The 22,123-nt window shown below is 52.6% G+C and overlaps 9 protein-coding genes across 9 annotated transcripts; all 9 read right to left on the bottom strand.

Annotated features, from left to right (window-relative positions):
- Positions 1 to 220: 220 nt before the first annotated feature.
- W97_05496 (cytochrome P450 55A3) lies at positions 221 to 1,785 on the bottom strand (the record flags this gene model as incomplete). The annotated part of the gene is made up of 7 exons (XM_007783526.1): positions 221 to 333; positions 388 to 736; positions 789 to 884; positions 948 to 1,148; positions 1,202 to 1,358; positions 1,436 to 1,542; positions 1,603 to 1,785. The coding sequence occupies 7 exons, from the start codon at positions 1,783 to 1,785 to the stop codon at positions 221 to 223; spliced, it is 1,206 nt and encodes a 401-aa protein (XP_007781716.1).
- Positions 1,786 to 4,313: 2,528 nt separating this feature from the next.
- Positions 4,314 to 4,727, bottom strand: W97_05495 (uncharacterized protein; the record flags this gene model as incomplete). Its single annotated transcript, XM_007783525.1, has 1 exon — positions 4,314 to 4,727. The coding sequence occupies one exon, from the start codon at positions 4,725 to 4,727 to the stop codon at positions 4,314 to 4,316; it is 414 nt and encodes a 137-aa protein (XP_007781715.1).
- Positions 4,728 to 4,982: 255 nt separating this feature from the next.
- W97_05494 (uncharacterized protein) lies at positions 4,983 to 5,354 on the bottom strand (the record flags this gene model as incomplete). The annotated part of the gene is made up of 1 exon (XM_007783524.1): positions 4,983 to 5,354. One exon carries the CDS (start codon positions 5,352 to 5,354, stop codon positions 4,983 to 4,985), a length of 372 nt encoding a protein of 123 aa, XP_007781714.1.
- Positions 5,355 to 6,275: 921 nt separating this feature from the next.
- On the bottom strand, positions 6,276 to 6,797 carry W97_05493 (uncharacterized protein; the record flags this gene model as incomplete). Its single annotated transcript, XM_007783523.1, has 2 exons — positions 6,276 to 6,485; positions 6,561 to 6,797. 2 exons carry the CDS (start codon positions 6,795 to 6,797, stop codon positions 6,276 to 6,278), a joined length of 447 nt encoding a protein of 148 aa, XP_007781713.1.
- A 961-nt stretch (positions 6,798 to 7,758) lies between these two features.
- Positions 7,759 to 8,152, bottom strand: W97_05492 (uncharacterized protein; the record flags this gene model as incomplete). The annotated part of the gene is made up of 2 exons (XM_007783522.1): positions 7,759 to 7,910; positions 7,966 to 8,152. 2 exons carry the CDS (start codon positions 8,150 to 8,152, stop codon positions 7,759 to 7,761), a joined length of 339 nt encoding a protein of 112 aa, XP_007781712.1.
- Positions 8,153 to 9,712: 1,560 nt separating this feature from the next.
- Positions 9,713 to 10,303, bottom strand: W97_05491 (uncharacterized protein; the record flags this gene model as incomplete). Its single annotated transcript, XM_007783521.1, has 1 exon — positions 9,713 to 10,303. One exon carries the CDS (start codon positions 10,301 to 10,303, stop codon positions 9,713 to 9,715), a length of 591 nt encoding a protein of 196 aa, XP_007781711.1.
- Positions 10,304 to 13,292: 2,989 nt separating this feature from the next.
- Positions 13,293 to 14,043, bottom strand: W97_05490 (uncharacterized protein; the record flags this gene model as incomplete). Its single annotated transcript, XM_007783520.1, has 2 exons — positions 13,293 to 13,381; positions 13,437 to 14,043. 2 exons carry the CDS (start codon positions 14,041 to 14,043, stop codon positions 13,293 to 13,295), a joined length of 696 nt encoding a protein of 231 aa, XP_007781710.1.
- Positions 14,044 to 15,711: 1,668 nt separating this feature from the next.
- Positions 15,712 to 17,057, bottom strand: W97_05489 (uncharacterized protein; the record flags this gene model as incomplete). Its single annotated transcript, XM_007783519.1, has 3 exons — positions 15,712 to 16,622; positions 16,694 to 16,829; positions 16,881 to 17,057. 3 exons carry the CDS (start codon positions 17,055 to 17,057, stop codon positions 15,712 to 15,714), a joined length of 1,224 nt encoding a protein of 407 aa, XP_007781709.1.
- Positions 17,058 to 18,558: 1,501 nt separating this feature from the next.
- On the bottom strand, positions 18,559 to 19,910 carry W97_05488 (uncharacterized protein; the record flags this gene model as incomplete). Its single annotated transcript, XM_007783518.1, has 3 exons — positions 18,559 to 19,178; positions 19,235 to 19,561; positions 19,619 to 19,910. The coding sequence occupies 3 exons, from the start codon at positions 19,908 to 19,910 to the stop codon at positions 18,559 to 18,561; spliced, it is 1,239 nt and encodes a 412-aa protein (XP_007781708.1).
- Between the last annotated feature and the right edge of the window lie 2,213 nt (positions 19,911 to 22,123).

The raw sequence follows: 22,123 nt of genomic DNA, 5'->3' as shown, positions 1-22,123 counted from the left end.
AACCGGATACAAGCATTGCAGATCACTGTGAGCCTCGGGATCGCGGAACGCGATACAGCTACAAGGGTATTGCAGGTGCGGGCTGGTGAGCTCGCCCTGCTAGCCTTGTATTTTGTTGCACGTGACGTGTGCGGAGCAAAGAAAGACCAAACGCCGACAAGCCTGCAGCCCGGAACATCAGTCAAGCCGAGTTCCGGGAACAGGTGTACCTTATGCTGTCCTACCACACCACTGGCAGCTTAACAATTCCTACGTCCTTATCAAGCGGTGTATACTCAATTTCCTCGAAAGGGATCGCCAATCGCAGATTTGGCAGTTTCTGGAACAGAGTGGCTTCATAGCACCATTAGCACCGCTCGATAGGCTTAGTATCCTTGGATTACTCACAGAACACAATCTCCAATTCCGCCCTCGCAAGCCACTCCGCAATACAGCGATGCGGGCCAAACCCAAAACCTAGCGCTTCCTCCTCCCAGCGTTTCCGATACATGTCGAACTTGTCTGGATTGGGAAAGACTGCTTCATCGCGATTGGCGGACTGATTCGAGGCGATGATTCCTTCACCGGCTTTGATCTGTTTCCCGCCGAGCTCGATGTCGGCCTTCGCGACGCGCCTCATAGCGAGCCCGGAACCGGTGTGGTAGCGGCAAAGCTCTTCGACGAAGGTGGGTGCCAGGGAGGAATGGGCTTTGAGGTCGGCTAGTTGGGAGGGATGTTGGAGGAGAGTGATGACGCCCTAGGGGCGCGGTAAGTCCTCGCTCAGTGCAGTTTCTGAAGAGGAACCGTACAAGATTTATCATGTTGACCATCGTGGCGTTACCAGCGACAAGCAAGAGGAATGCGATTTGGACGGCATCCGTTCTGTCTATGTTGCCCGGCTTGATCTATACGGATGTCAATAGAACCGCTTAGTGCTAAGGGCGTGATGGACACAAAGTGCGTTATACCTGGTCGATGACAAGCTTGCTGATTAGGTCATCTTTGGGATCTTCCATCCTCTGATCCACCATCTTGCCAATGTACACTAGAAGCGAGTTACTCGCAATCTGAGCCTCCGATGCCGTAGAACTTCCACTAGTGCGAACAGCGTTCTGCTCTGTAAGAAATCCAAGATCTTCGAATGGCACTCCGAGAATGGTGTAGATGATCTGCAGCCATTAGCCACTCAAAGGAGAAGCCTGTGTCGCCCTAGGAGGCTCACGTGTGATGGCACTGGTAGCGCAAACTTCTCTACAAGGTCGACCGGCTTCTCACATCCTTTCGCAATCATGGCATCCAAAAGCTCATCTACCGTCTTCTGGATATAAGGACGTAAACTCTCGACATGCTGACGGGTAAAGAAAGGCTCAACCATGCTCCTGTCAGACCACAATTGGAATCAGACTCTCGCTTCAATGAAAGCCTCTATGAAGGGAAGAGCTAGGGTTCATCTCACCGCTGCTTCATATGCTCGGGAGGATCCATATCCACAAACGTCGGCTTGTTCTTCGCCGCCGCCTTCCCACCCGCACTTAGCTCTGGAAAGCCCGGTGTGGTCCGGATCTACCAAGCGCGCATAAGCGAAGCTGTTCTTCCTTTCGAACCAGGTCCACGAACTCTCACCTTGGAAAGTCTTTCATCAGTGGCAACGGCACAAACGTCCTTATGTTGAACGGCCAGCCAGGCCAGGCTCCCATCCCAAAGCTTGACTTTGGAGACAGGCTCCGTAGAACGCAGCTTCGCATACTCAGCCGGAGGCTCGAGGCCTGAGACGCGGGAGAATGGAAAGGAAGGCGGTTCTGACATCGCTTCAACCCTTTTGGGAAGGAAGGCGTGCGTCTTGACTGAAAATTGGCGGTAACCCGATTGGGTAGTCTTGCTGATATGCGAATGCCTCCAGAGAACTCTCATGGTGCACGTTGCAGTTGTAAAAGCTTTTTATCACTGCGCTCCTAACACAAACCTCTTTCAAGTTTCTCTCCCCGCCTTTGCCGATTATGCTGCAACGTTGCGACAACCTCACGCCACCGCGACCAACTCACGCCACCTCGACCACCTCACGCCACCTGGCCAAATCCGATAACTAGCTTGCGCTGCTTACGCCTTTTCCGGAGTTAAAATCGCTGTCGAGAACTATGAAGAATAGAGCTTATGAGCCACGGTTATTAGACTTCTGGATATGGACTAGAGGTTTTTTTTGACAAGGGGAAGAGAAGCCAAGTTCTCAGAGTTACGCCTTATGAGGGGGTTTGGAGGGATTTGATGCAGTGATGCCTGAGTTCTTTTATATATAGAACGCTTCGCATGTTACTCTCTTTAGCGCTTAGCTTCTCACTATTAATTAAGAATCAAAATACTAGCTGTATATTAAAACACTATACTACATGTTAAAACACTATGCAATGCTTCTAAACTTAGCATGCTTTGCTATTCCTAATGTTAGCGGTGTAGATAAAAACTATAGCTTTATCAAGATTATAGCAATATTATAACTCTACTACTCTACTACTCTACTAAGTCTAGCTGAAATTCATACGGGATTATATATATATAATTCTTTACTCTAGAAGCTTTGTATAAGAAAATGAAGCGCTTTTAAGATTTAAGTAAGCACTCTATTATAATTACTAAGGCTTTCCGCCTTGACTACAAAACTTAATCTAACTAATCTAATGCCTATTGAACCCTGGTTGGAAAGAAACCGAAAGAAGGTAATGAACCGTGCGTTTTTAACTTATAATATGAAAACGACAGCAAGAGGCGTCAGCCAGTGAGACTCAGCTTAGCGCGGACGGTCAGGGTGATCAATACGAGGTACGAGGACAGGGTTTGTACAGCGCCCTGCCACCTCCGGTAACTACCACTGCAAGCTCGTTCTCGTGGGAACGGATGCTGCATGGCGCGAGTGCTTTTCTCAGCCGATGAAGGAGTTAAGATGCCGCTCAGACACTGCTGCAGACGAGTCGCCGGAGGTGGCACGACGCTGTATTATGAGTAAGGAAGCGGACGCTTGGCGGCGTGCGATCACGAGGCTTTCAAATACAGTATTTCGGCGCTTATAGGAGGAGGATTGAGGCTTTAGAGGCACCTGCAATCAATGGAAGCGTTGGGTATCATATCACTCATTTGGTGGTACTTTGCTAATGGTAGATGGAGGGTAGGCGGCTGGGTAGAGTAAGATACACTTTCTAGTCAAAAGTTCCCGCCACCGCGAGGCCGCCGCGAACTGAGCGATGCCATGTAGATACGCAGCTGGTGCGTAGAATCGTAGACCGGTGATAACTGATATAAGAGGCTGCAATCCAAGCACAACCTAGCGTGTGTGACTACTAGGATGCAGTGTCGTTGCACCGAAGAGCCGTGGTATCTAGAAACCTTACTTCATGTTCATGAACAAGTGTCACAGTAGAGCACTAGACTTTCCGTGTCTTTTGCTTCTATTTACATGTTTGAACATCAAGAAGGACTGCCAAGCCGGGCTCAAACGTACCACACGTCTCATTTTGCCATGCTCAAGCCAATATCGGATCCGTACAGATGGAAGTCCCAGGTATTTGCTGGGGAGATAACTTCAATAGCCATGAACGACTATCTTTTTCTACATATTGCGTGTCTTATGTCCCAACAACACTTATTAGACACCCTCGCGGAACGCGTCATACAAGTGTGACAGCGCCCATCCTGTCCTTCAACATATCAACCACCTCTCCATTCATACACTCATGCACATAAGTCTCCCCTACCAACCTGAAACAGTCCTCGTCGGACATGGGCCTCAGCACAAAGAGCAATCTGGCACCGCGAATCAGCCAGACATGGTTCCCCGGCTGCATAGACTGATCAAGGCCCAGTCGACCACACTCTGTGGAGAACAGGCGAACCAGTGTAGCATGAAATCGTGGAATTTTTCGCGGGTAAAGACAGTGCGGCCTTCCCAATCAGTTCTGTTGGCAATAAGCGTGCGCCGCACGACTTCGAGCCAAGGCTCGTTGTACGCGGTCGCATAGCCAATAAGGGCAAGCCAGGTCGGGACTAGCTCGGCCAAGAACTCGATGGAATCTCTATGGTCGGCTTGAATCTCACTTGCCCCGGGGTGGATCAAAGTGATAGACTCGAGGCGCGCGCCACGCAATGTGAGCGTAGAGCCTTCCACTCTAATGAAACCGACCTCAAGGGACCGGTTCTAGAGCGAAAAGAGGCGCTGTATCTGTCGTAGGGATCGCTGCCAACTTGCAAGGATTGCACGACTGGCGCGCTGAGGTCGGGGACCCATGACGGGAATGATCGGAGTCGTCGTAGGGACAGATCCTCTACTTCAGAAAAGCAGTGAAAGCTCAGGTAGCACCTGCAGCAACACTGCCGCTGTCAGCGTGTATACGTCCTCTGCGGACAGGGTGTAGTCGGGCTGGATCCTTGAAGTGGTTCCGGCGGGGAGACATTTCTTCAGAAACCCATACGCGGCGAAAGACCTTGTCTCTAGGATCGGTGGCCTGGGAGCGACGGAGCTCCCGGACGCAGTAGAAGGAAAACCTGTAGCTGGCACACTCACGGTCGGGGGTATTTATTGCACTCGCCCAGTTCGTCAGCCATTTTTCGGAGCCGATGCCACTGCACTTCGTTCGTAACTGGTAAAGGACGTCCATATTCACTCCCGGAATGTGGTAAAGCGGAGAGCCGCCCCATGTGGTCAACGTAGTCGCGAGACCGGATACGCGCAGAAATCCTGCAAGCAGAGTCAAATCATCCATTGACGACGTATGGTTGCCGCAATGGATGACCGATTCTGACGCCAACGCAGCTTCTTGGGAAACTCATGCGCGGTGAAACCAGTTCCGCTCCCGGTGAAACCGTGCATACCCCTTCCAGTCCAGCCGCTCATGAAGATCTGCTAGTTTCAAACGCTTGTAGAACGTCTCTTCGTCCCAGTCCCCTTGCAATAAGGACTCTCTACCGTGAGCAGTGACGTACTCCGTCAGCGGCGGCAGAACCATCTTGTGGAGCATCTACAAGTTGGCCAATCCAGGGGCCATCAAGCCGCCTTCGCTGAGCCAGACAATGACTCTTCCGCACCGCGAATAGATCTCCGTCATGAATCCAACTTGGGACGCGCGCTCAGCCAGGTCCGTCTGGCAGATGCACAAGGCATCGATCCAGATGTACTTCACCCACCTCTTCGTCCTAGTAACCAGCCGTAGACCATAGTAGAGGTTCTTTGTCACTCCGATGCGTTGTAGTCCGCCGTCAGATTCCAGGACTGACTCTTCACCTTCCGCGTACTCTTTGATGCAGTCTTCGTTGTTGACCAGAGGACCCCAGGTGTACGAGAGGCAATGGCAGGGCGGCCTGCAAAGCACTGGGACTACATCCGACAACATCGGCCGTTTCTAGCTGGGCTATGTCTCTGCCAGCATTTTGTGTCGACTCAGAAGTAGCCGGTGGTTGCTGCTGCTGGGAAGCATTGGAATTGTCTGTCGGAGACGGATTGTGTCGTCTGCGGGTCAGCGTTTTTATGAGTTTCTTCAACATGGTTGATTTGTTGAAATGTCAGACAATAGTCTTGAGGTGAGAATGTTTCCTTAATACGAGATGCACAGGTGCGGCTGAGCTGCGACCAATAAAAGTTCAGTGTGTGAGATTGGCCGCATTGAACGAGACGAGTAGATTCAGATGACGAATGCAGGCTCTACAAGAACAATGATGAGAAAGTAAGCGTGTTCTGATAGGAGCTTAGGGAATGGGTAAATTGCTTCTAATCGGAGACGTTTTCGCCCCGTCCCAACACGGAACGTTGGTGGTGCGAAGGCGGCAGGGTGCAGTCAGCTCCGTCCACCCAGGCGTAAGTTCGAAGTGATCTCATGCCTCTCTTGTATGTTGAATGCCCTTCAGGCATACTGCGACAGATACAGGACGAAGGGATTGAGTAGACCTGATGAAGAGTTATTGGAAAGGTGAGAATATATAGTATGTTGAGACTAATTCAGCTACTTTTGAGACTCTACCAAAAGCCTTTAGCAACGACTGCCACAAGCTTATAAAACACATATCATCTGAGCTCATATCGAAAAGGACAAGCACCAAATTAGAGTAAAGAGAAAGCTTAAACGCGAGGGGGTATTCCCGAAACACCGATAATCGATCCGATACAACGCCTGAAATTGTGAGGCACCACGCTTTCGCTTTGGAGCTTTCCTTGTTGGATTTTTGACAATGCTGTGTCGTAAGAATGCATCGTAGTCCGTGAGGACGGCTATGTCTTGGTGTCGCGAAATTGTAAACAGATTATGCTGCTGCATCTCTCATCGCACCCTCCGGTCAAGCGCTTCCACACGCGCTCGAAAGTTCTTAACAATCTCTCCAATGCGCCGTATCTTGTCGAACTCGACTTCGAGCTCATCTATCTGCCGGAGCAGCTCGCGAAAGCGCGCGATTTCCGCGTCGGCCATCTGCATTGCGTTGCCGGCGCGGTCGTATTGGATCTGGGTCGCCATTTGGGTTTGCGCGGTTAGCTATAGCAGGAGTTACGCGTTAGCTGCTTGATTCTATCTGTGCGCCACAGGATAATACGCGTAGGCCGTGCTTACTGCTTGCCATCGCTGCTGTATCGAATACATCAACCGGTCGAAGTGGACGCTGAGAGCCTGTAGGCTGCTCGGATCCAGCAGCACGCGCCCCTGGCTTGAAGCATGGCTGGCGGCCCTTGAGGATGCCGAGTTTCCATGCTGAGAGAGCGCGATCTGCTGGTGCTGGCGCAGGAGCTGGACCTCGCCGGCGGAGAGTCCGAGTTGGGTGTCGGGTATGGAGCGGGCAGGGGAGGCCATTTGACATTCTCAGCGCACCGAAGGCCATCGCATGCTTCGATGCTCAAAACCTGACGCTCATCGCGCCGGCACTTGCACGCTGGAAGAGCGCCCGAGCTGTGTCTATGTGCTGGCGTTTTGCTGGAGGCGGAGCGGTGGTCAGTTACACGGTGTGGAAGGATTCAGAGGCTGGATGCTGCCACGAGCTTCGATTTGAGGCATCCAATTGTAAGAGACGTGCATCAACGCCACGATCTATGTGTTCCGAATAACAGCAAAGGTGCAGGACGTCCTGCAGGTTTGTACGGGCTTGAAATCTCAACATCAACTTTATGATCCCTGCGTAGTGTTGTCTTCGAGGGCGTGTAGGCTGTCGTTGATATCCTGTCTTTCCCAAGCTCCGTCATTTTCCCTATCCGTCTATAAGTCTTGCTTTGCAACATAGAAATTGTATACAAATGTCTCGCTATGTACTCTCGGTTCTGGGCTCGAACGCTGTGTGATCTTGATACAACCTTTATAGTTCTCAAGCTCCTGCGCTGTCCAAGTGCTGGCATAAAAAGACACAACAAATCCCGTCAAGGGTGACTACGTACGACCTTTGCCATGACTCAGTCAGTTGGCGCTTGATCAGGATCTCCAGTGGTTGCTGCCATCCACAGTTACATTCCTTCGGACACTCCATCCTCGCAGAATAATACTGACGAGAGGCGCGCTTTTAACCTTGGGAGTTGCGCTCGACCAATCCTCCGAGTGAACACTATTGCCGTCTCTTCTTAGCACTTGCCATGAGGCGTTACAAGCTGGACTCCATCAGACAACTGATTTAGCACTAGAATTATAGGTATCAACCGGCTTTATCAAAGCACCAGCTTGCTACGGCTACACCTATTGCCAAAACACAGCGCTATTCCTGCCAAACGCTAAAGATACACGTACACCTCACGGCGGAATCCCTCAGTATACCCATACCTCACTGCCCCTACTCCCAGTAACTTCCCACAATCCTCCTTATCTCCACCACCGCCCCCCGCACCGCCCTCCCACCGATGTTAATCAAGCTCCCCGCCGCCGCACTGCTCGAAGCCTTCCCATCCGAGCCCGCAGACGCGCCCGAAGCGCAAGTCGCCAGATCTGCAACTTCGTTAGTCGAGATGTTCGGTCTCGGCTCCGAAAAGGCGAGCCATACTGCAAGTACTACTCGAACTGCTCGCACTCCCCCCCGACGCGCTCGACGCAGCACCGCTGCCGATCAAGAGGCCGGAGAAGGGCCCGCCGCTCACCGAGGTGGACGAGGAGGAGGAATCCTCCGTTTGGGGGACTGGGAGGGCTAGGGCCGTGGCGGCGAGGGCGACGAGGACGGTGGTAGGACGCATCTTGGTGGGTGGGTGTTGGTGAGTGTGTTGGGGAGGTGGTGGATGGGGCAAGAGCGAGAGAGGCGGCGTTGGAAGTTGCTTGCGGATGCCGTGGGAACTTATGAGGGTGTGGGCACGGAGGGTGTGAGGTTGGAATGGTGCGGGTGTTATATGTGGTAAGTCAGAGACGGGTTCGAAGTGGATATGACGGTGGTGAGGAGGGACTGCCACGGAGATGCTAGATGCGATTGTCTGCCTAGCGGCTACCTATGCGGACCAAGTCTCACTACTGTGCTTGGACATGCCGTATTGCCGGGAAATGATGCCACGAGAGCCGCTTGTGTTGCCTTGGGGAGTGAGTGTACCGGCGGACGACATTTTTTGTTGAAGCTACAGCATCATGATTGATTCCAGATGTTCTTGTATCCGTCCCTTGCTGTGCGGCGGTCTGTATGTATAATTGGGATGCATGAGAATTCTAGGAACGTGCCATTATATCCAAAGTTCGTAGGTTTCGACTGCAGCTTTTAGAATTCAAGACTGTGTCTTACGTCATCCGGCAGGTATAACATGTCTATTCGTGCAGGTAAGTTGCTTTGCTTGGCGTTGACATTCGGGCCTACTCGATCATGCAGCTAGTGGATTGTCAGTGCTTCTTAACCTCAAAAGCCATAAGTAGTGGAGTTAATCATCATTGCCAAGGGAGAGAATGTGCGAAATGATGCTATTGATTACTTCACAGGCGCCTCTTGGCGATCTAAGTATTTTGAGTTGTAGCTCCATGTCCACATGTTGGCTTTCAGTTCAAGGACTTGAGTGCAAGTAGCGCTGCCTTCCAACTTTGAGGATATTGCAACAATGACATGTCGTGTGGGCGACAACACATATGCCACGCATGTTACCGAGTGTTCCCGGTAGGAGTTCTATATCTGGTGCGTCCATGTTGCTGATGGAGGATCTGTGACTTGAAAGCCTGACCAGAAGACACGTTGATCTGGGGATATTAGCTACGCAGACCATGGAAACCACCAAGCAGTTGATCTTTTGGATTGGGAATGAATTGATCATTTTCGAAGCCAGCTTTCGACGCCGAGGAAGCGAGTGTGATAGTCTGACCGACGTGCTCGTGACTGGAAAAGTAAACCGGAAGTAGCGAACGGTAGCAAACAGCAATGATCAATGAGACGCTCGGAACGAGCTTGAACTTCTGGATAGTGAGCAGGAGGAACAAATGATGAATTAATATTTGGAGTATCATGACTGGATGAATTAATGCTAAACATTCCTCAATCTCATGAGGTGAAAAATCGAGCTGAGACAAAGCTTGTAGTGATGTCAAAAGCGATACTCTCTAAGCCAAAACCCACTTCTGGAGAGATGGTTGCTCTGCATCTTGAAAGCTCCTCCAACGATATGCTTCAGCTTACCCACACCCAAACTACCGTACGCCGTCGCTATGCCGTCAATATTCACTAAGCCGAGAAAAAGAGGGCTTTGGATCCGAATTTCAGCATACCATATACCAAAACACCATTCCAACCCTTCAAGAAACACGCGCTAGAACGCCATAAATCTCCTGTCCTAGATATCCCGCCATGAGCCCTGCACAGGCTTCCTTCCCAAGCGCTGGTCCTGCCAGCCTTGCGGAGATTGTGCTTGTCCTCGTGATTGCTGATAGGGATCATTCATCGACGGCTCGTATCTAGTCGATCTGGATGGAGCGTACGTCGTGCCACTGTAGTCAGTATACTGATCATCTCCATAAGGCATGTTGTTATACCCCGGGTATGGCGCCGGAGAAACGGTGCCATGCTGTCTCCGATCGCTGCTGCCAGCAACGCCTGTCTCCTGCCCTGAGTGGTATGAGCCTGGAGATGGCAGCGCGCCGCCCAGAAACGGAGCCTGCTGAGGTGGAGCGTATCCATAGCCCTCGTTCGCCGGCAATCTAAACGGCGAACGCGCCGGAGGATCATAGGGTGAGCGCTGTGGTGGCGAGCGCAAAGAGCGTGGGGGTGAGTGGGGAGACCACATGGGTGCGCATGCGGCATTTACCAGCATTGGCGCGGACGCGCTTCTCGGGTCCTGAGGCTGGGCATCCAGCTTCTCCATCTCCACGTCGTCCATCTCGATTGTTTCCACCTTTTTCTTGCCCGCTTGCTCCCAAGTTGGCATTGCGGGAAGTGCATCCTCGTTGACCGGCTTGCTCGGCGAGTCGAAGGTCGCGGTTTGCGGTCCGCGGTATATAGGTGGTGAATGCGACTTGTATTGTGTGGCGGCATGTCCTTCGTAGGACTTAGACGGCGCGGAAGCCAGCGGTTGATGTCCGCCCTTGCGTCTACCGGAGGGACAACAAGAGTTGCAGCAGCTCAAGCAGTTACAGCAACATTCCGCGCCGCAGCAAATACAGCGGACGAGGCACCAGACTACCGAGAACACTACTATAGAGACGACGATTATTGCAGCGATGATGGGCCATCTGTGGCAGGGCAGGTTAGCGACAGGTAACAGTATAACATGGAGTACATGGAAAGAAAGGTCGCGCACTTGCAATGTGCCTTGGTCATGCACTGGTCCCATGAGGATCTTGTGGTTGCGACGGTAGAAGCGATGTCTCGCCTCGCAAGCAATGTTGCCATCTTTGTTGTCCTTCGTCGCAAAGCCAATGTCGGAGTGATCGGATTCGCACGCGCAGTGTCTCCTATAAAACACACCTCCAGGGGGTTCGTTTCCGCAGATTAGACAGACTCCGTTGAATGTGAGGCTGATATTGGGTAAGCGGCGCGCGGAATGCTAGTTGTTCGAATCGAAACGAGCGTGTAGGTTGAAGGAATTAGTAGCGATGAGCCTGAGAATGGCGGGGCAGAGAGGCACGCTGGGCTATCAGGAGACGAGGTTGTGGAAAGCAGCAGAGGTTAACACGACGGTAGCGATGGGTGATTGCTCTTCTTGAAACACTTGAGTGTTTGAGACGCGGGCGGTGCAGATGCCCCAGGAATGACGGGTGGCGGGGACTCCAGGCCCTGTCGGGCCAAGCGTCACGATCAGCTTTTAGCGCCCGCAATGCCCCTGCTCAGCCTCATTTTGCCCAGCTTCCAGTTCCATCAGCCCGACCTCATCCATGGATATCCTCTACACTACAGTGAGGGAAAGCCGCCATTGAGTTATGTTACTGTTCTACTCAGAAGTGTTGCAGAGATTCGGGTTAGTGATATCCAAAGCACCTAATGTTCTCCGCCGTTTGAGGGCTTCATTGCTGAAATCTCCGGTACATGCTACAATAAGCTCAATGCGGATGGACATTCTGAAGGTGCATGATTTGGCCTATATAATACATATTGCGACGGATAAACAGAACAGACCAAGCCGTCGTAAGAATAAACTCGGCGTCCGGAATCGTGCTCGCTCTGTACCACACTGTACTAGGCGCAAGGACCGACCGCGTTGTGACTTCTAATCCGTTTCGAGTCTTGTACAGGAGATAGCACCTTGTTCTCTTTAGTCTCGGAAAGGTGTGAGAAACGTGAAAACAGAGATAAGAACATAAACCATCTTCCACGTACGTTTCTCTTTCTCGCAGTCTTCAAAAGTGGCCAGCCAAGCCGCGTACACAGCCGGTTTGAGAAAAATGACAAAAAACGGCACGTATACAAACCAGAGCGTGAACCAAGTAAAGAACATCGAGCACGCCGTGATGAAAAGGCCCCGGAAAGGGGCCCCTCTGATGTCGAGAGATACGATGAGCAAGACCATAGCTCCGAGCGACTGAAGGCCAACAGCGAAGCCGAGAAAGACAAGAGGCCACCGGGGCTTGAAGGCCTTGCTCAGGATAAACCCTGGTACCAACCACAGATACGCACTCATGTACAATCCCCATCCTATCTTCGCGTAGCTTTTTGAGTCTATTATCATAACTCCAAGGAGGGAGAGGAAAAGGAATCCATCGCAGAGACCCTTGAAAAGTGCAACGCGCTGGATCCAGAGCTTAGTAGTGAAATCCAAAAGAACGAGCATGGTATCGTAGGCTATGGGACGGCGAGGATGCGGCCCGTTAAAGTTGGTCGATTCTAAGGAATATCAGCACTTATACTCAACAAATCCCGCCATCTTCTGCAGCGGAAATGTTCAGGCATCTGGTCAGGTAGGTGGAGCAAGATCTTTGCCCGCAATCTCCTGCCAGGCCTGGAGCCCTCAAACAACATGTAACACGAACACACATCGAGCTGTGGGGCTGACTTACCTCGTTCTAGAACCAGTGTCCACGCCAGTATGGCCTCTCCTCGTATAGTGGGAAGCGCCTCCGGAGGTTGGGCGCGTAACGCCGTCTTGGATAAGTATCGCACGCGAATTGGGCATTCATATCTCGCTTGGATGTGGGTGACAGGTGCGCCTCCTCTCTGGACCTGGTTGAAGACGGCAGGGTGGAGGCATGCGCCACGTAGCTTGACGCTTCTCACAGGAAGGTCATCTTGTGCTATTCGTTCGATAAGGAAACAGCTTTCCTCGTGCGGGTCCTTTTCGCAGCTTGTCGCTCCCGCCGGATACACTCGCTTGCAAGACTGTTGACGCGGCCCCGAAAACTCGATAATAAACGTCCAATCCGTCTGCGAGTCATACAGTAAAAACTTTTGGACAAGACACACACAAGCGCGTGTACGAACAACGGTCGGTAGACTAGTCCAACGGTGTAACACGTTTCTCGGTGTCATATAACCGTCCCGGGCCCCGTTCGAGTAGTAGCCATCACTCTCCAGGAAGAAGTGGTCATCCCCGCGTTGTATGAATGGTTCTTCGTGTAACATGCAACCGCTTGGCACGGTTGGAACCCACCCATCCTTGTGAAGTTGATTTCCCCTCAGTTTCGGGCCTTGATTATACAGCATCGAAAGTGGAATGTATTCCATACTCCAAAAAATTTGCCGCAACCGCTCCTGGGGCTCAAAGGCCAGGATTTGAGAGGCACGGAACCTAAGCAGCGTGGCGAGTATGCCAGGCACGTCCTCTTGCTGAGTCGTTGAGCGGGCACCAAGGATATTCCAAAGGTTCACGAAATCGTGAAGTTCAGCTCGAGGGGTCGCCAGTCCTGCTAAGTTGTGGTAGTGTGGGCGCCAGAATCCAGGTTTCTCCTCATCTACAGTATCCCAGTCTCTCTGTAGTGAACTCTTTAAGGCTCCTGTAAGCCGCGAGAGGATATGAGATTCGACAACATACCCAAGCGGTCCCCATTCGACTTCTTTGTTGCGAGCGAGTAGCCTGAGAATGGGATGGTCTCTCCTTCTGGACCATCTGGCGAACTTCTTCAACTTACGCTCCAAGTCGGGCAAAGAGCTTCTCATGTGCTGAATCCCGTCCGCGAAGGCAAAAGAGCATGCCTTCGCCAGCGCTCCTTCCTGCAAGGTCCATGACCTTCCCATCCAGGCTGATGTGAGGATATGTGCTTGCAGGGCTAGCATGTGGCTGTGGTCAGCGGTTTCGCTGACTCTGATCTGCTGCAACTCGGCGTCAAGCACGAAGACGGAAGATGCAGCGGAGTAGATGAGGCCCATCTGGTTGATAGCCTTCGTCTTCAGCGCAGCTTGATTGATAGGTATGCAGAGAGTGTCTATCCAGAACAGTCGAGCCCGGTCCCAGCCTGCTTCTACGAATGCATCTGCGAAGTACTCCAACTGACATTGTGGTAGTGAATTTCCTTGTGGGTTGCCCAGACCGTTCGACCAGACGTGGGAGAAGGCGACATAATCGGTTGCGTTTGTAGCTCTGCTGACACAAAGGTCGATAATTCCGTGCGCCTGGGGATGGATCGAGACAAGTGGGACGTCGCCTTCCGTGACGATTCTAGTCATCTCCTCAACAGGTATGGATACATCCAAACAATTGCATTCGTCTCGGATATGTCGAGTCTGATAGTTGGCCATATCTACGCTATTGCCAATGCATTGCTCAAAAGAGCAGTTTCGGTGAGTGATATATTTTGGCAATCTTCTCCTTAATCGAGAAATATACAAGAGTACGACGTAGTCATAGAGCCGACAGAGCTGAATAATCTGAAAGGGACACCAGCCAGATGCCCTCATCTGACCTATCAACAGCTGCGTAGACGGAGTAACCGGCACAGGTAGAGGGTACATACCGCGACCGGCCTCAATCTGGAGACTGTTGATCAGGACCTTGACAGATAGTGATATCTGTGGCATCGGCGGAGCCATGGAATGAGGACTCTGGTCAAACAACGCACATGCTATTACAGCTCTTTTAAGGTAGGGATCCATGTCTGTGTTTTTCGCTCTTTTCTCAGGATCTGGCTCAGCTTGGAGGAGTAGCGCTCTTAGATTGGCCGTAGAGATCAAGGTGCGCTCAGTGTTTGTGTAGTCGTAGATGTTGAAGACGGTGTTGAAACGAAGCCTAACGAACTCCGCTATCAACCCGAAAAAGAGCCAAGACTGTAAACACGATGCAGTATCTGCGAGCTCTTTACCGGACTCCAATTCTCCGTCCCTAGTAATAAAGCCATGACGGATTGGAAAATTGATGAAGTCGAAATCATAGGGAATATACGCTACGAAAGGTATTTCGATTAAAGGAACAACCGAGTCAGGAGGGCGAGGGAGGTGGTCCATGTTACGGTGCACAGCGAAGGAAGACATGACTTACCTTTGCTATATTAGCTGTGTTTTCGCTGTCGCCTGGCTATTATGCCTTAGATCACAGCCTCGTCCTTCTCAATTTCATCGGCTCTATTTTGGTCCTGAAAGGAGCGGCATCCCGGCCAGCAACTGCCATGGCATTGGATAGCTAGCCGCCACTGCCTCCGGATATCTCTGAATGGAGAGAAGAGCCACAGTTCGCGAGAGCGCTTAGCCGCATGATGATATTTGACAGCAAGTCTCCTGGCGTTCAGCCGGATAAGGTAGACATCGAGTCGATAGTGGTAAGATCTTGAGGCGTGCTTAAGGCTGCTGCGAGTGGGTTAATCCGAGTCAATCTCGTCCTCACGTGATGAGGCATCTCCACATCCAAAACACCAAGAGACCCTACAAAGGAGCTAGTTTTTTTAGAGCGAGCGCGCAGTAAGCGGCTGGTAGAACAGACTCCACAACCACGCTCTAATAATTTCTAAATGCTTACGGCAATACAGGTTCTCATCGGAACAAATTTATCTAGGTATCTCAGCATCTTAAAGAACAACGTTCTATTGCTATATTTTAGTGCAAAACCCGTGTGTTTTGCAGAGCCGCTTACTGCGCGCTCGCTCTAAAAAAATAGCTCCTTTGTAGGATCAAACTAGGGTCGATGGTAAAAATAGACGGCAAAGAGTACAGGCGAAGGCGAAGGGCGCCACAATAAAATTCCGGAAACGAAAGCCTTCAACCTTCGGATCGTACATTTTGATGTGTCAGTCCTATCGAGCAACATTCGCTCCAACACATCAAGCAATGTCATGAACAGCATACTCCATATTTCACAAGAGCCACAGAAAACGACTGTAATCCTGCAAGACTATATAAACCGTAACGTCATCAGAGTTCAGTACCGGCAGCGGATTGTAAGGCGCGAAACAGAACCCCGACAAACTACACGGACATTCACATCCCATTGGATACCTCATGCCGCGGGGACAGCGGCCTCCGCGGACTTGTGTCCCCTTGCGGACTCACATCACCCGGGATGCTCTTATCCCTCGACTGCGCCTCAAACTCACTATACAGCGGGACCGGCGACATCGAATGTCTCGGCACATTCTGATCAGCCGGAAGCTCGGCTTTAGCCTGATAGAAGCCGCCCGGTTCTCCAGGGGCCTGTGCAGGCTCCGGATGGTACGCCTGGTATTGGGGCTGTTGTGGATAGTAGTACGCCGGGTTCGGATCATACTTTGGCTCGTAGTACACCGGGCGAGCGTGCTCGGCTTCGCTGACAGATGGATGAGCGGGGGCAGGTGGAGAATCTCTCCGCCCTCGCCGGCGGATCCAAAAGGCCAGAAATGCGAGCAGAGCTAGCAGTGGGACGCCCACACCTACACCTACGCCGACACCGACCTTGAGAACGGTGGAGTCGCCGTCGTCTGATGCAGCGGCACTGGGTACTGCTGTTGCGGGTGCAGCACTGTTGGTAGGTACGCTGCCGGTACTGGCTGATGTTGTGGTTGTCACGGAGCTGGTGATGCTGGACGAGGAACTAGTTGTGGCCGTAGAAGCATACGCCGTGCTCGGGGTCCAGTCTGTTCGGAGAACGTACGTCGCATTGGTGGGCGAAAACCAACTAGTAGACTCTCCCATTGCAGAGGGCAACCACAAGAAAGGTCTGAGCGATGTAGGACCTGCGAATGCCTCAACTAACGGGGTCATCTCGGAGCAGTTGATCGGTGGTAGCTTCTCCAGTGTCAAGAGCCAGGGTGTGTGGCGGTCCGCAGGGCAGTTGTCGGCACAGCTCTGCGGATGGTGACAGACCCAGGAATTCTGATTGGGCATGAGTGCAGTGTCATTGCAGTACACAAGTCCTGTCATCGAGTCAGCGGCGGAGCAGTAACTATGAGAACACACCAAGGCAGATCGGTATAGCAGTACATACCGACCCAATTCGACAGTTCACTGTTGAAACCGCACTTCTTAGGGCATGTGTAATGTTGATACGTCTCATCCGTACACCCATAGAGGTAGGTGTTGCCCGTCTCCATGTTCCAGCAAGCATTGTCCGACAGACAGACCTTCATAGGAGTCAGCGAGTCTGATGCGTTTAGGTTAAGCTATACACTCACGTCTCCGGCTTTGCAGCACCAGGTCTTCTCATCTGATGAACAAGGCACGATTACTGAACCGGCCGGTTTGTCTCTGTCGTAGAAGCATTGCCGGTCAGATACGAAGCCTTGGGCATTGCATGTTGAGAACAAGAGACCGCCCAATGCGCAAAGGCGCATGATGCGACTGCTGGACATCTTGGCTAGAACGCTTGATGTCCTCGCCGTGACTGAGACGAGACGTGAGAAGGCTGGATCTGAAACGAGCGGGTGCTTGCCTGGGGTTAATACCTGGGCTGAGGGTATGGTCGGAAGATATGCAGTAAGGCTGAGCCGAGAGCTCAGCTTCTCTGCTTCGACCGCAGTCAATCTGGCGACGCAGTTGCAAATAGACCAATGAAGCCGAACGATGTGCTGCATCTTCGGTTCCCCACGCATCTGATTGGGGGTCTTGGATCGTCTGACCTGCAATTGTTTGCTGGTTGTCGACTCCAGGCCTTCAGCCTTGCGGCCTCCTGCAGCCAAATGCTCAGCCCCAGCGGGGTGGACTGCAATTGGAGCCTTGGAACAAGCCTCTTCCCTAAGCGAGCATCTTGTGTTCACGTACCGACAGCTGGATCTCGACGCTCCCGAGGTCTTCGATGAAGGCGGAGTCGTGCTGTCGGTAACGGTATTTCTGGCTGTAAGTCAGTCACCGACACCCCCAGCATTAGGTGCCCTATCGCCTCGGCCCCACGTTGGCTGACTGCCATGGCGCAGCTAGAAGCTGACGAAGCCACGTGTGGACGGCTAAATGCAGCGCAGACCGCTCTGCCGCAAGTCAACACATCGTCGTGTCTGTGGGCATACAGCAGTACGCGAACGACTGCATAGCGGGCGTGGTGGAGAGTAATGTACATACAAACAAGTAGGTAGTTCAGCTGCCGCTGGACTTGGACGCTAGGAGGTATTGTTTACCCGGCGACCAATCCACAGCCATGGCTTGCATGGCTTAAGGCGGCCGTCAGTCCAGAAACCCGGCGAGGAGGCAGCTCCGGCTCCCTGGGCTGGGTGCGGCCGGCATCCTTAGGGCTTGCTCCCTGACTGGGGGGCCTATGCATGGCGTTTTGCGCCCTTGCCCGTGCGTATCGCGTTCAGACATTGGGCAAGTGCTAATCGGACAGCTGAACTGGCCCCCGCTTACCGGTAAGTTGGAGTCAGGCACACATCAATAGTTGCCTTGCGATCGCTGCAGTTGCGAAGGTTTGGCTGCATGATACCGCAAAGGAAGCATGTTCAGACTGGGCGATGATGGGGATTCTGAGACTTCTTTCGGAAAAGGATCTCCGTTCCTAACTGGTCCCGGGTATAATCAGATCCGTCTCGGGAGAGCCCGCACGCCTACGTTTCCCAGCGTTTCGACCTCGTGCGCCTTTCGCGCCGCCCCAGGCTTTGCTGGCGAAGGTATCAGGACATGGAAGGACACAGCCACAGAACGCCAGCTCGCTGGCTAGTCACAGGTTGCAGCAACGCTTGAGAACCTCGCCAATGTGACTTATCCTGAATAACCCCTTCCACCCAAATCCTACCAGCCCGTGAGCGCCGAACTCCCGAATGGTATTATACGTTATCCACTTTCCAGCCATGCAAATAACTGCGAAACAGAGTGCGACAGTATCTTACGGTCCATGGCCCAGAAAGATGAGGGATTCCACACCTATCAAGGTGCCGAAGAATCTGGGTAATACGCGGGCATTGCGCCCTCTTCCTCGACCTTTCCCAACGGCGCCGGCTCTTGGTACCATTGACCGCCAAATACCGTCGTGTTCGGTCCCGCGCCATCAGCCATGTGGTTCTGGGCCGCATACGGACTGGTCCAGGGTTGATAGTATCCGTATGCGGCGGGTGCGGGAGCCGCGTGCAGGCCTGGGGATGCTGAGCTCGACGGCATTTCGCTGCCTGGTGGATAGTTATATGGTGTGGTCCGGTCAGAGAAATTGGATTGTACGACCGAGTGTTCGTAGGAGAAGTTTAGTGTCATACTTTCGACATGGCCGAACGACATCGACCTTATGGGACCACCGCCGTGCTCTCCTCTTTGCAGGCCGACATAGGTGAATCCTGTGCTGTTGTCCGGTGTGCTTCGGTAACCGTCTATCGGGCCTGCTTTGCCGTGATATGATGAGGATATGGACGGATCTGCGGATCTCCAATATGCAGACGAAGACGAGTCTGAATGGGGGGTTTCTCCATCAAGCTGTTGGTAGCCTGGCGGCCATGACATACCATCGGGTAATCCGTGTGAGAATCCGAGTACCGTTTGTTGCTGAAGGCCCGGGGCTGCAGGACACGTTAGTGGTCGTCGTACAGCTTGCATGGTTAAGGCTAAGCCGCACCTTCGTTCGAATGTACAAGCGTGAGTGTGTCACCGTCCAAATAGGGAGAAGCGACCTGCGCCGAGGGTATAGGAGATAGCTGTGAATACGGTGTGAAATTTTCATGTTCCTGGATGGCCGGAACACCGGGAGAGGATGGAGTCGATCCTGATGGTCTACTGGAGCCCGGATCCGCTTTGCTCGCGGGATGCGCCCGTGATTCAGATGGTGGTTGCTGTTCAACAGGATAGAAATTGCACTCCTTCTTCAGCCGGATACAGTTGGAGCAACGCCCCTGGGTATCTTCGGTTGCGACCAAGCATCTAATCTTCCTCCTCCGGCAATGACCTGCTCCTCGTCAGCCCGGATGCTCTACCACCACGAGTCCGCTACCGTCCGCCTTACCGCAAGCGACAGAAGTTCGATGGTAGCCAAGCTTGTTCCGTCTTTTGTCCGTTGGTGATAATGGAACTCCGTCTGACAGACCAAGAGAGCGCATGTGAGGTGTCGATGCTGACCGTCTGATCTCGGCGGGGACCTTGCTCTTCGATGACCTTCGCTTCTTGTTTGGGTGGACCTGAGGGGCTGACCCGTCCACAAGGACTCCAGTGGTACCGTCAACATCTTCAAAGAATGTGGAAGAAGGTAGACCATCCTGGATGTGGGTTTCCGGTTGCGCAAAGCGATCGAAAGACATCCCGTGCAATAGACCCTCGGACAATCCGTGATCAAGTCTGCAACTGTCTATCGTTTGGTGCCGTGCTACAACCGCCATACGCAGGGTTGCTCAGCCGCTTCCCATACATACGATTACGGGATGCGTACGTAGATGACTTGTAAGCTGTTTCACGCAGTCAGAATAGGCTGTCAGTGAGAGGCTATGAGCTGTTGATATGCAATGGCAATGTCCATTAACACGACTTGATCATTGGCTAAAAGATGGCCCGTCGGCGGAAATGCTTGAGCTCGTACCGGAGGTCTGGGACGGGCCCTAGATCGGCTCTTTAATTTGGAGGAGGGTAACGGCGATCGACAGTGCCGGGGGCTGTTAGCTACATCGGAGGAGCCTCCAGTGCAAGGGCTTCGGCGGGCAGCGCCTATGTACCGGGTACAGAAATGTAATCCGCTGAGGCGAGCGTTAGAGCGAAGGGTGAAGGTTCTGACGTCTAGGTCGTTCGAAAGAGCCGTTGATGCAAGGCGCTGCTGATTTGGGCGGTCATCTAGCAAATCATCCAGCAGTCAAGATAATTGATGGGAAGACCAGGAAAAAGAAATTCCCCACCGAGCAAAGTCTTCCCAGTTCTTCTCGAAACGGACAGCGTCTGTGGCAACAGCAGTGGCAGATTGGCAGTCCTTCGAGTTGATCAATTTCCAGAACTACGTCCGGTGCTGCTGATTGGCTCATGTACCCTAGTCGTTGAAGGCTTCGCCAACACCGGGCAGCTCAGGCAAGCCACTAGAGATTCTAGGTTTAGGGTCAACGACTGGTGTGTGGCAGGGACACAGTCTAGGGCGCTAGAGGCGCTTTTACCATGACGCCGTTACCACAAAGTGGCTTCTGCCTGCGCCTCACCGTCGGAGGTCTCACCAGGGCACATGGGAATTCACAAATACTGTAATCAAGCTCTCTCAACAAGTAGCCATCGAGAGCGGCGAAAAGCCGATATGTGGTAGGAATTGGCCGGTCTTTCGCCCGAGTATTGGCATCTGCATGTAGAGGCCTGCTGTCTGTCTTTCTTTTTCTTCGCGTGATCCTGTGCTTACAACTGGGACATGTCGCTATGGTAGGGTCGCAGACGTCCTGACAGAGCAAAACGTGGGACGGAGATGATTTGTTGTAACATTGAACGACCTTTCAGATACCGATCTTGGATGATAGGCAAAGTGCAACGACCGCAAGATCCTTCCGATTTCACCCAACGGTTCCGCCGGCGCCCGTAGAGTAGGAGAGTCCGGGATGCCTGTCGTGGTGAAGCAGTCGTCACATATTCCCTCTTCCACCGGGCGGACTCTGTGGTATTGTGGCTGTAGTATACGCGTTGTTTCTTGTCTCCTTCGTGTTTTGCTATGGTACTGTGCAGCCACAAAGTTCGAGCTAGAGTAAGTTCTCTCATCAGTCCGTGGAAATGAATTCGCGAAGACCCTAGGGCTTCGAGAGTTGTCGCCTGCTTCAGCGGTGACAGGCGCTACCCATGCAGCTTACGGCATAGCCGTTCATGGATGCATGCGCTCGTGCACGTCAACGGAACATGGAGGTGGTCGAAGACGTTCTGTAGGCGGTGGTGGCGTACAAGCCACAAAGCTGGGCTGAAAGGCTCGCTGACATCAACGTTCCAGAATCGGAATGGTGTTCAGCCGCAGGGTGACATTCAAGGGACGATCTTTGAATTAGCGGAGGCCCCTATTCGTGAGCTCCCCGGTTCGAAGATTCTCTGCCAAACGATCTCAGCGCCGCACACTCAAGGCATACCCAGGTAGGTCTTCCGGAAGTGCCTTCACAATCCGCTCCCATGACATCGGCACCCGTCAGAGAGTCGGTCCCTTGCAGGTGGTCGACTTGCAGCGACGATCAAGCTCCTATGCCGGGTGACGAGTCGCACAACCCTGAAAACCACGGTCTAGATCGTTGACAGTTCTTTTCTCTGACTCGTCTCGCTCACAACTTTCCAGTGTGGTGGTCGGTAGGGATCGGATTCTGTGCCTAACACCAGCGCTTCGACGCGGTCCGAAGCCCACAACGGATTCAGAAGGTGGGCAGCTAACAAGAATGCTAGCGATCGCTGCCGACCTACCACACTGCCGCCTGCTAGCGAAGAGCCTCACGCGCTAGAGAAAGCTAACGAGAAGCCACACACATGTAAATTATATCTGTGTCTACTATATAGCTTGGAAAAGGTAAGCCGAAGCGGG

Source organism: Coniosporium apollinis (genome assembly GCF_000281105.1).
Source record: "Coniosporium apollinis CBS 100218 chromosome Unknown supercont1.27, whole genome shotgun sequence".
In the NCBI taxonomy this organism is placed as follows: Eukaryota; Fungi; Ascomycota; class Dothideomycetes; genus Coniosporium; species Coniosporium apollinis.
This window is presented reverse-complemented; position numbering and strand designations above follow the sequence as displayed.